The sequence below is a fragment of the Rissa tridactyla genome, chromosome Z (assembly GCF_028500815.1).
Source record: "Rissa tridactyla isolate bRisTri1 chromosome Z, bRisTri1.patW.cur.20221130, whole genome shotgun sequence".
NCBI lineage: Eukaryota > Metazoa > Chordata > Aves > Charadriiformes > Laridae > Rissa > Rissa tridactyla.
In genome coordinates, this window is record NC_071497.1 from 24,514,435 (window position 1) to 24,527,001 (window position 12,567).

Sequence of the window (12,567 nt, forward strand, 5' to 3'; positions counted from 1 at the left end):
ATAACACCCAAGGACAGCTCAACACGTCAGCAACAAGTTTAAATAAAATACAGGGAAAGGCCACACAACTTTAAGTGGAAGATACACAATTTTCCCCAATATTTAAAAATGTTGGCAAAAAACATTTTAACTAAATATTTTTAATTATTTAGTTTCATTTAAATTCATTTATGTGAATTAACTATTTTTTTATCTTTAAGTAACTACTTAATTATTATAATTAATACATAAAACACAGGTCAGCCATTACAGAATTTGCTCTTACATTCCCCTATTTTAAGCTTTTTATTCCTCCTTCCAGTTTTTGTTTCCCTAAAATTGAAGTTATTAAACATCTATGGAAATAAATGTTCACAGAAAATTAACTGTCTTGAAAACACAAACACTACACAAGTGGTTTGTACTACTAAGCAGTAAGTAAACTGATAAAAACCTCTTTGTTCCTGGCAAAAGCATGGAGAATATTGTCGTATGAAGCAAATATCAACATGCGATCTGCTGCCAAACATGTAATGTCTTGTGGCAACGCATTACCTGTTAATCAAACAGAAGAAAAGTTTAACCAGTTTCAGGCTCATAACAAGAGTAAGCCCGACAGAGTACTTTTTTTAGCGTGGTGACCCACCAAGAAAGCTCTCCTGTTGAATTTCTTAGAGAAATGCACTCATTTCAGATGAGTGCAAATACTACCATAAATAATATCACACCCGTAACAACAACATAAGTAACATCAGATTGATAGATCACAAGACGGTTCTTTTGAAAAACACTTAATAATAAATTACTGAATTGTCACTGTAAGTAAAGGCACACGTTAGCTTTGTGAGGGCTTATAAAGAAGTTATCCCAAGATAACACTTCTGTGGACAATGAGAGCCCCACAGCCCACCGGACTGGAAACACAGATGATAAATCAAAGTCTCAGCATTAGCAACGCCTATTAGGTTAAGCCATTCTGCAGACCTGGAAGCTAGTGACCCACTCCTGCACCCATTTTCTAATTACACCTAAAGACACCAAGAATTTACTGTTCTAACAATACACCTCACTCCCCACCTTGTGACTGGTGCAGAAAGAGTATCTACTATTGTGATCTGCTGCTTTACTACCCCAAACGGTAAGAGAGCCAAAGCTCCAGATCACAATTAGAAGCTCCTGGTGTGGTCCCAAATGGTGGAAAGCTGAAAAAAACACTCCAGGGAAAAATACTATCTACGAAAATATAAAAATGCAAATGACAGCGCTTAAAGATTGTACAGAGAAACACCAGATCAAAAATCTGTCACTGTAAGAGTGCGCCTGTGATACAAACTTACATGATCACACAGCAGCCTTCTCTACAGTGTTGCTTTGTATTATGAATTACTATCAGACACAAGGAATCCTGTACTCTTTGCTGTACGGCAGCACAGCTTCAACGGGAAGAACTAAACTAAGAAATTAAAAGAGGTTGCACTTTATGAGAGGTTTGATTTGTTTGAACACATTAGACATCTTCCCATAGAGCCCCTGAAGTGACTTAGGCCCACAATCAGGTTACAGATACCTCGTTCTCCGCATGACCTCTATGCAAGTCTGCTTAGGCCAAGACAGTGTTTGAGGCACACCCCAATTAAAAAGTTCAAAGCACTAACCCCATCACATCAATAAACCAACAACACTGCACATCGTTCATCAATCACAAGTTTATATGTAAGCATCTCAGTTTCTCAAAAAGCTTAAATGATGACATCACTAAAAATATGTAGCCCACGGAAAAGGATTTCACAGAATATGCCATGTTTTTATGATTTTGTAAGCTGAAAACAGAAGTTACATCAATGGGTTTACAGCTGCAACTATTCACCGCTGATCTTCTAAATCTAGTCCTAGTTGTGTGACAGCTATTCCCAAGTTTACAAGTGCTCTGTTAATGACAAATATTTTGCTTTATGAGTTGTGTGTAAAAACTTTGTGGTATACAGAAGTAAAATACTTTTCAAGACTGTGTGCATCTCACTGAATCATCTAAATGTCAGTTGGAAGGGACCTTTGGAAATCATCTAGTTCAACCTCCCACCCAGCTCTTCCCAAAGCTGAATCATCACCAGTACTAGATCGGGTTAACTGCAGCTATGCCCAGCTGAGTCTCAAAAGCTTCTGGGGAAGGAGCTTGCTCAAGCTCTACACTTTACTACAGTTACCTCTTAGTCAGGGCCATTTTCCCTAAGTCCCACTGTGACCCTCTCAAGCTGCAGTCTGTTGCTGCTGCCCCTTCTTACTCTGTCTACCACAAATTCAGCTCTGCCATCTTTGTAACTGCTCTTCAAGTATGATGCTGCCTTCAGGTCACCCTGCATTCTTCCCTTTGCAAGACTACACAAACCCATTTACTTCAATGTTTCTTCTCATACTGTAGGCCCTTGACACTCAACAGTTCCTCAGCATCCCCCCCTGAAATAAAAAGGGGAGGGGTGGGAGGGGATGAACCACACTAACTGGGTATCGCAGTCCTCACCGGCATGAAGTACAGGAGAATAACAGCGTTCCCTGATCTGCTGGCCGCGTTCCTAACGTAGCTCAGTACACGGCTTGCTTCACTCACAGTTACTGCATTGTTGGTCCACGTTCAACCTGGCACCAGCACAGTCCCGGCTCCTTTTTAGCAGGATGCCACGCAGCCCATCAGTTCCTGGCTTGTTCTGTCCCAGGTGCAGGATTTTGCACTTGCCCTCACTGAACTTGGCAAGGTTTCTGTTGGCCCAGGCCTAGCGTTTCGTAACACCTCCGCGGACTGATGCTCTGCCATTCTGGTTGTCAGCTGCTACTCCTCCTAACATATTCTGCAGATTTTATTAAGACTGCACACTGCCTCATCACCCAGGCTTGTTGGTAAAAGTGATGAACATGGGCCCTGCTGTTGACATCTGGGGCACTATGCTTTGTTACCAGCTGCCAACTGGATGTCAAGCCATTGATTCACACCCTTTGTATCCAGCAGTCCAGCCGATTTTTAACACTCCCTGAAGACTTTTAGTCCCATCCTCACCTATTCTGTTCCTGTAATATTTTCCTCCTATAACACTGCCTTCTAGTAACCCCAAAAACAACAAACCAGGCATCTGGAATTAACAGCTTTATTCACCACTCACTCCTTAAGGCCTTGGGGTGCTCTTGGAAGAACAAGATGACAAGAATGGGAGTTTCATAAGCTATATCCCCAAGAGAATTAAATTACAGTTGCAACAGCTGTCTTATTTCCAAACTTATACCTGATATTTCCGAGACTCCTTTCAACGTATTTCAGTGCAAATATTAGTACACAGAATTAATTTTCCATTTTTGAGTTGAGAATAAAGTGCAGATGTCAGATGTGTTAAAAAAAAACCCAAACAAACAGGAGGGAACAATCTGTGCATACTTACTCACAGCAACAAGACCAAGCTTATTCACCTGCAATGAAAATGTTAAAAAGGCATTTTTAGTGACTGGTTGCAATGAACTTGATATAAACAGAAATTCAAAATTCTAGGAACCAACCTAGATAAGGAATCTGCATGCCTCACAAGACAGAAAACTTATTCTTTTTAGTTTACAACAATATCTACAGCAAAATCCACAGATAGCAGGTCAAAAAGGAATGGGACAATGTATTTGCCAAAAGAAAATCATTCAGCAAGACAGAGTTGTGCTTCTTGATATACTCCACCCTAATGTACAGAAAGCTAAGCACCTGTTTAGACACCTTGCAGAGCAAATTTGTTTTCACATCACCCGCATTCACACCACATGATTCCCACTACAACCACACAATCTTATCTCCGTTCACACAGAATTTGCTTCAGGTACAGTCATCTTTACCCAGCGATGATCATTACTAATTTAGTTCAAAGTCTGCGGAAAAGATTGACAGCAGTCAACACTGAAAGACTACCATAAAGGCACAGGAAGATCTATGCTAGCAGCACTCTGCTGTTCACTATAATCACTTGATGCAGTTCTGGTTTGTAAATGTTTCTATGTGCTGAAAATGCTTTTATCATAGAGCAAAAAGTAGGTCAATATTACACGTTTTCATCTTGCAGAACTGGATTACCCTCACCTGTTTCCCTACAAGAGAAGTTTTAATACGATCTAAGGAATTACACTCCGCCTCCCCCCCCCCCCCAACCCTGTAGCCCCCAGAGGCTAAGCCGCAGCCATCCAACCTGCAGGTGAGTTTTGGTTTATCTACCAACAAGGGGAAAGCTTCAGCACCCGGCGGCTCCTCCGCCCGACGGACGGGGCTGCCCTCCCACCCGCCGGGGCTCCTTAATCACCGGCCTCACTCTTCCCTCACAGCCACCCGCCACGGCCTTGACACCGGGATGCCGCGGCCCTCCTCACGGGATCCCGCCTCACCACGGGGTGGGGGTTCGGAGGGCAGGCGGCGGCCCCTGCGCCCACGAGGCCCAACGCCGGCCCGGCGGCGGGGTGGAGGCCGGGGGAAGGCCGCGTACTCACATTGTAGGTGTGGACGCTACATCCGACGGCCACGGCCAAGTAGAACTGGCGGTGGCGGCCGTGGTAGCGGAGGACGTGCGGGACCGGCCCGCTGAACCGGCCGAGCACGCGGAAGCCGGCGAACAACCCGTCCCGCGCCATCGCCGCCCCACGCGCCTGCCGGCAGGAAGCCTGAGTGTGTGTGTGCGCGCGTGTGTCCCCGCCCGCTTCCGGCTCACGCGCACGGCACTTCCTCCTCCCTCCCTCCCACCGCACCGCCCGGCGTCCGGCGCCGAAAGCGGTCCCCGCCGCCGCCGCGCGGTTCCGCCGTCTGCCGGGCTGACCCCCGCCGCGACCGAGGACCGTCACCCACGGGCGCCTCTACAAATACCCACCACACAGCCACGACTGCTCAGTTTTTTGTTTTTGTTTTTTTCCTTTTATTCTTCTTTTTTACCCCCCCTCCCCACAAACCGGCAGCCCCCGCCGCAGAGGCGCGCAGCGGGGGTAGCGCAGCGCTCGGCGGAGCGGTTTCCAGCGGCGCATCCCGGTGGGGGCCCACCGGAGGTGTTCGTTGGTTGATTGGGGTTTTTTTGGGGTGTATTTTTTAAAATAAATTATATATATATATAAAAGCCAGACGACCCGCAGGATGATTTCTTTGCGATGACTGCACGGCGGACAATAAATACTCAGCAAAGTCCGGGGAGGGGGGGGGGGGGGGGGCTGGGGGAAGCCACCCCCCGCAAGCCCCCTATCCCAAATTCATGTAGCTCCTCCACACCGCCATCAGCTCCCGGGCCTTGCTCTCGTCGCACGGGCCACGGCTCGCCTTCCCGGCGGCGGCACCCTGCCACCGCACACGCGTTAGCCGGTGGCGGCGGGGCTGCCCGCGGCAGAGCAGGGCTGCCCCGCCGCCCCGGCACCGGACTCGGCCCCAGCCCCGGTCCCGCACCCACCTTTGGCGGCTGGTACCCGGGGCAGTGCCGCTGTAGGACGGAGAGAGTGCTGCGCCAGCGCGGTGGCCGCCGGCCGCAGCCCCGCGCCCGCTCCAGGACGCACTCCAGCAGCCGGCCCGCCCGCCGGGAACCCTGCGGGCAGGGGGCCGGTCACGGCTCCGGTCCCGGTCCCGGCCACGGGCCGCGACCCCAGCCCCGCCGAAGACACCAGCGCCCTTTCCCTTCAGCGCCTCCCCACGCATCCTTAAGAAAAATTTGCCCACCCATCCCTCCTCCCCGCTCGGTCCCCATCCCCGCCCCCTTCTCTCCGCTTTCCCCCCTTTTTCTCCCTCCCGTTTTTTCCTTCCTCCCCCCTTTTCCCCCCTTCGCCCCTTTTCCCCTCTTCCCCCCTTTTCCCTCCCTTTTCCGTCCCTCTTTTTCCACCTTTTTTCACTTTATTCCACCCCTCCTTCTCATCCCACCCAACCCGACCCTTTTTTTTTTTTTTTTTCATGGAAAGGAGTGCCACCTAGCCGCCGGGGGATGCGTGCACCCGAGCAAACCTCGGACTGCTGCGGGCCCGCCGGCGGGAAGGGCGCGTCCTCGCAGGTGTGAAAATCGAGTTGTAGCTCCTGGAGGGAAAAAAAAAAACAAACAGGGGATGCTCGTTAAAGCCACGGCCCCTGGCGTCGCCGTCGCCGGCTTCCAGCTCGCCTCGGACACCCCGTGACAGATGTCCCTACCGCCCCGACGCGCCGCCGCACCCCCCCGGGGCCGCGCAGGTTGCGGGCGGCCGCGGGAGCCGGGCGGCGGCGGTGCGGGGCAGACGGTGCTGGGCTGGGCTGTGCTGGGCTGCGGTGCTGGGCTGCGGTGCTGGGCTGTACTGTGCTGCGCTGGGCTGCTCGCACGGTGCATCTCCCCGAAAGCCGCCGCCTGATTTTTTGCCGCTGAGCGCCGGAACTACCCGCGTAGCTTCTAAACCGCTCATCACCTTTGCAACCGTGACACCGTCTTCATCTTTCAGTCCTACGGGTCTGCAAGGCGCCGGGAAGTGTCGGGTAGCGCTCCGGCAGCAGCCGCCCGGCCTCCCGCTCTCCGTCCCTGCCAGTCCCCGGCTTTGGCGAAGCACATTTTAGGAAGGTCGCCGGAGGAGAGTACGCAATAACTTTCCCGTCCTGTTTCACAGGCACCGGTTTACTAAACTAGCCAACTCCCGGCTTGCTAATCGGCACTTTCCGAAAGTAGCTGCTGGCGGTCAAGGGTAAAATCGTGAAGGCAGTGCCGTCCCGACAGTTTCCCTCCGATGCCACCAGACAATCCACCAACCTCGTTTGTAAAGATCCGCTTTAGATCCAAAGCGTTTAGGAGATAGTCTTGTATCTGGTCGTGGTTACAGAGGCTGAAATCGTAGGTGGAACCCCGCGGGAGGTCGGCGATCTGAAGAAAGATGATCAAGCCACAAAAGACTGTGTAAGAAAAAGCCAAAGGTTAATTCTCCTGCACCGCTATGTGACCCGACAAGGCACGGAGGACAGATCTGAAGAGAGGGATGCCGGTGCTTCGGGAGCACTAGAAAAACTAGTTGGTTACCCTTCTGATTATCCATGGTGTCTTTACAAGTTGTTTTTCTCCTGCCGGCTTCAGATCGTTGCTGGCTTCATATATGTACCTGTACGCCTACGGAAAGGAAGGTTTCCAATTCCATAACCGGGGCTCATTTGGACGTCTCATGCACCACTTTCCAGAACAGTAAATAATAATTATTCAGACTTGAAGTTGTGTCACTGATTCGAAAAGAAACCCGGGATAATGAATAATAATCAAACGCAGCATCCAAACCCTAAACAAACCAGACCAAAAAAAAAAAAACAAAAAAACAACCAAAAAATCACAACAGCCAATCTTGCACGAAACAAGTGTGAGTAGCCCTCCCAATCACGACGTGGGGTCCACCTTCAGCGCGGACTAGTGCAGCAATATGCGATTTTCTCTCGAAGACGAGACAAAGCGCTTCAGGGTACCTGCAGAGGGACTGCCCAGGGGTGGACAATCCTGTGTCCTGCCTCCACCCCGATGCCGCAGGGGCATTCCTGGTGCATCGTTTTAAGACGGTAGCGCGGGAGCGGGTGGAGGGTAGTGGTCATTTCCCTGTGCCACCTACAGTGTTTTGTTGTGTTTTGTTTTTTCTCGAAGGTGAATGTTTTACCTCATAAACCACTTTCCACCGGGGATCCCCTTCGCTTGTGCAGGCTGCAGGGAGTGCAGCCGAGGGGCACTTGCCCTGTCTGGGCACAGCCTAGCTGATAGGGCAGCCGGCTGCCCCGGCTACAGGCGCCCAGGATGCTCGGGACGTCCGGGGTCGGGCTGCCTCCGGCACTGGCGCCCAGGATGCTCGGGACGTCCGGGGTCGGGCTGCCTCCGGCACTGGCGCCCAGGATGCTCGGGATGTCGGGGACCAGGCTGCCCCGGGCACTGGCGACCAGGATGGTCGGGACGTCGGGCGTCGGGGTCCGGGCTGCCCCGGGGACCGGCCACCAGGCTGGTCACCACTGGCGACCAGAATGCCTGGGATGCCAGGGCAGGCTGGCAAGAGGAGGCATGTCCCCCCTACGTCCCTCGACCCAAGGAGCCCCCAGAGCCCTTTCTTCGAGGGCGGCCGGCACCGACGCCTCTGCCACGGTCCCTACCAGCTATTCCCAGGTCCCGGGAAAGCGGTTCACGGAAAGTGCCCCGAAAGCCGCTGCGGGAGTCCCGGCCGGGCCGGCGCGGCGGGGCAGGGGCGCGGGGCTCGCACTGCAGAGACCATCAGAGCCCAAACGAGCCCCCCGCCCCGCCGCGGGCACGGCTGCCAAGGCTTTAAGCCCAGCCTCAGCTCAGTTTCAGAGAAAATTCCTGTTCATTTACGGGGAATGCTTCTCCAGCTTGAGTTATCAGGGAAACCCAGGAGGACTGCCACCGCCGCGGGGGAAAGGGCATTTTTTGGCCAGCTGAGCTGGGCACGGGCCAAAGCAGATTAGTCAACGCTGCATGCCCGTCCGCCTCAGTGGGTTCCCCGCCGCGCCACTCCCGGATCTCTTCCTTCGCTCTCTCTTTTTTTTTTTTTTTTTTTTTTTTTTTTTTTTTTTTTTTTTCCCTTCCCGTCCCTCGTCCCGTAGCCCCGGGAGCGTCTCCGGCTCCGCCGCGGGGAGCTGCCGGTGGGGGGTTCAAAGGGTGGCATCAGCCGTGTAGCTCCGTGTATGCGTATGTGTGTGTGTGCCTGTGTGGATATAAATCTAATTCCAGTCAAACCGATGTTTTGAAATCTATGCCTTAAAAGCTGTTGCACGGATTGAGATGCAGTTGCAGAGCAGGTGCGCTAAGCTTTAGCCCAGCTCGGGTAGCCCTTAGCACTTGATAGAGTCTTGTCAGGGTGCTTCCCTTCATCACTCCCACAGTGTTGCCAAATCAACCAATAAAATCCCAGTTTCCTAAAGAATATCTTCTCCTATTCCAGAAGCAGTTGGGATTTTCTTAACTTGCAAAGTCGTGCGCATTCATCTTTCTCCAGGGCTTTTTGTCTGAAGTTGCTAATGGGCTTCTTAAAAGTTAGGAAGTTAATAAAAACACAATTCTTCTAAATAGCTTTGTGTTTCTCATTTTACAGCTGCATAAACAAAGGTGCACCCCAACATAAAGGAAGTAACTTCAGGTGAGTTATATTGTACTCCTGAAAACTAGCCCCATAATTGATGACAAGCTTGCTCCTGCCATGAATTCGGTGTAATACTGACCTAAGGAAGGAATTCAGGACCAGGAACACATTATTTTTTACTTTCCGTTGTTCATTTGTCTTTACTAAATGGGACACAACAACCCTGTGAATTGTTAAATAAAGGTGTTTATTTGTCCTCACTAAACAGGACATGTTTAGTAACATCCCGTTTATAGGTAAAGGGTACAACTTGTTTTAATGCAAATAACACTGGGTTGAAATTCTTTTCCATCACTACTAATATGCACGTGTTTTTATTTCCAAAGTGTCTCTGAAGTTAGCAGTAGAACGAAGTTGCAGCAGGCACTGGCAATATAATCAGATCAGAAAATGAAAAATGTGGGTTTTTTTAGAGGAAGCACAAATGTACACAGCTATAAAAGAAAATTTTGTTGTTCAAATCATGCTTTTAAGTAAGGTTAAATGAAAGATTAATAAGAAAAGAGGAATTAACTTACTTTTTCTTTAATCACTTTTTTGTATGTGAAAAGTTCTGTGAATAAACAGTATGTGTCAAAAACTTTGCTAGTCTCTTATTTTGACCTACGAGTAACCGCAGAAACGGCTAATAATGAACATGTTTTAAAGATTGTTTTCTATTTTAACCTCTCCAGAGATACAGGTTCAATTACTGAGAGGCAAGAGAGGAAAAAGCGGAATTTAGAAAAATCTGCCATTTTTTATAACTATAGCAATACAAAACATTTAATTTTTTTCTTGCTCCAGCCATAAGAATGCTGAGGCCTCACTTCTGACAGCAGCTTTGACCTGAGCAGTTGGCCAAGTTTGGGGCATTTGGAAGTCATTTCCATTAAGAGAAATAACTTGTGACAAGAAGTATTTTTCTGATGGAGCTTTACACTTACAGCACATTTGCTTTCTTCTCTAATCCCTGCTGGCTGGTTGCCTTGAAGACCTCACATTTGTGACTGTGCAGCAGAAAGAAGGGATTGAGAAATAGCTGTTGCTATTTCGCTGCAGGTTGAGATGGTATCTGTGTGGGTGGGACTGCTGCCAGCCCTCACTGGGAGAGGAAGAGTTCAAAGCTAAGAAGAAGCTGGTAGGCATTTCTGATCAATATGATTATATTACTGGCATTATAATTTGTCAGTTTGACTTGTATTAGCCGAGCCAGTTTTTGATTGTTACATCTTGGTACATGTGGCTGAAAGGCAAACCTTAGACTTTTTTTTTTTGTACCCATGAGCAACATATTCCTTTCTAAAATACCTCACTGGTACAGAAATGCCATCGTATCCAGGACGTTTAACATAATTATACTTTGGTCATGTAGGATTTGGGAATTTCTTAAATTATGAAATTATGTACTTGGAAAGGAGAGGTGGGGGAGAAGGTGATTACCTGAGGTAGGCTGGGGAGGTGGGAAGGAAGTGGGTCGGTGCTTGAGGACATGCACGGTGTATGTCACAGCCTGAGTGCCCAGCACAGGCTGCCCTGGGGCGATGCAGATGCACACAGCTTGTCTGTGACCTGCCCACCCTTCCCAGCAGGCACACAAGAGGGAGACCCTCCTTCTGCCTGGGCAAGCGCTGCTCAGGTTTTCACGTTCATGGATCAGGCTGTGGCTGAAAAGTTCCCTGATGACCCCTCTGCAGGTGCAGAAGGCACCGCACGCCTCAGTGGTGCCCCGCACCGTCTAATCGCTGGTGACAGCATCCAGCCAGCTATCCAAAAACACCCTGCCTGTAGCAGCTTCGGTGTGTGCATGTCACCATCAAGAAACCTGTACTTAAGCAAAGATGAAGATGATGTTAGAGATACCCTTCATGCACACAGCATGGGAGTGAAAGCTCAACGGCTTCACATTTTTTCATATGTTTTTATTAAAAAAAATTATTTCAGAAAATGATGTACATTTTTTTTTGAAGTATCATAATTTCCAACATAATGTAAATTCAAAGTGTTGGTCACATTTTTTTTCCATATTCCCACCTGATGCCTGTACCCTGCTCTTCCTGGTCCCAGACATACAAGCCTGGCTGGTTGTCGCTACGCGTGTTTAGGAGCTTACCCTCTTGAACACAGGCAGCAGCTGAATGCTTGTGATGACCTCCACAGGACACTTGGAAGAGGTGTGTGCATCCCCACCAGGAGCACCTGAGGTTGGCTTGTGGCTGACAATGAATAAAACAACACTGAGAGAGTGCAGCAGCTGTTGCTTTTGGTACTCCTTAGCTTCCCCCAGAGATCAAAAGGCATGTCCACAAAACACAGAAGTATGCCTGCATTATTGGAAAAAAGCCTAACCCTTTTGATCTAAATAGGCCGTGATGATGGCAAGCTCAGGAATGATAGGTCCCAACAAAGAGGAAGTTGGGCAAAAATGCCAGGAGGCCTGCATGGATGAACAAGGAGCTCCTGGAGAAACTCAAACACAAAAAGGAAGCCTACAGAGGGTGGAAGCAAGGACAGGTAACCTGCGAGGAATACAGAGAAATTGTCTGAGCCGCCAGGGATTGGGTTAGGAAAGCTAAAGCCCTGGTAAAATTAAGTCTGTCCAGGGATGTCAAGGGCAACAAGAAAAGCCTCTATAAGTATGTAGGTGATAAAAGGAAAACTATGTAAAGTGTGGGCCTTCTCTGGAAGGAAATGGGAGACCTGGTTACCCAGGATATGGAGAAGGCTGAGATACTGAATGACATTTTTGCATTGATCTTCAGCGGCAAGTGCTTTAGCCACACCACCCAAGTTGCAGAAGGCAAAGGCAGGGACTAAGGAACAACTCACTGTAGGAGAGGATCAGATTTGAGGCCATCTAAAGAACATGAAAGTGCACAAGTCCATGGGACCTGATGAGATTCATCCACAGGTCCTGAGGGAACTGGTGGATGGCGTTGCTAAGCCGCTAGCTATCATATTTGAGAAGTCATGGCAGTCTGGTGAAGTTCCTGCTGACTGGAAAAGCAGGAACATAACCCCCATTTTTAAAAAGGGTAAAAAAGAAGACCTGGGGAACTACAGGCTCGTCAGCCTCACCTCTGTGTCCATCAAGATCATGGAACAGATCCTCCTGTAAACTATGCAAAGGCACATAGAAAAAAGAGAAGGTACTGGTGACAGACAATATGGCTTCACTAAGGGCAAGTCGTGCCTGACAAATTTGGTGGCCTTCTGTGACAGTGTTACAGTGCCGGTGGATAAGGGAAGAGCAACCGACATCATCTACCTGGACTTCTGCAAAGCATTTGACACTGACCCACACAACATCCTTGTCTCTAAATTGGAGAAACATGGATTTGATGGATGGACCACTTGTTGGCTAAAGAATTGTCTAGAGGGCTGCACTCAAAGAGTTGTGGTCAATGGCTCAATGTCCAAGCAGCAACCAGTGACGAGCGGTGTTCCTCAGGGGTCAGTACAGGAACCGGTGCAGTTTAACTGCCCAGTCGTTGTTGG

At 49.3% G+C, this 12,567-nt stretch overlaps 1 protein-coding gene across 2 annotated transcripts in view; it reads right to left on the reverse strand.

Annotated features, from left to right (window-relative positions):
* WDR36 (WD repeat domain 36) overlaps window positions 1–5,612 on the reverse strand; it is a 33,568-nt gene extending 27,956 nt beyond the window's left edge. The window contains exons 1-3 of one of the 2 annotated variants that reach the window (XM_054185870.1): window positions 5,421–5,612; window positions 3,405–3,432; window positions 434–534 (exon numbers count right to left, since the gene is read on the reverse strand). In XM_054185870.1, the coding sequence (XP_054041845.1) occupies window positions 434–490 (57 nt within the window). In that variant the 5' untranslated portion in view covers window positions 491–534; window positions 3,405–3,432; window positions 5,421–5,612. Of the gene's footprint in view, window positions 1–433; window positions 535–3,404; window positions 3,433–4,482; window positions 4,683–5,420 lie in introns of those variants that run through there. The other variant, XM_054185869.1, reaches the window with a different exon arrangement.
* Between the last annotated feature and the right edge of the window lie 6,955 nt (window positions 5,613–12,567).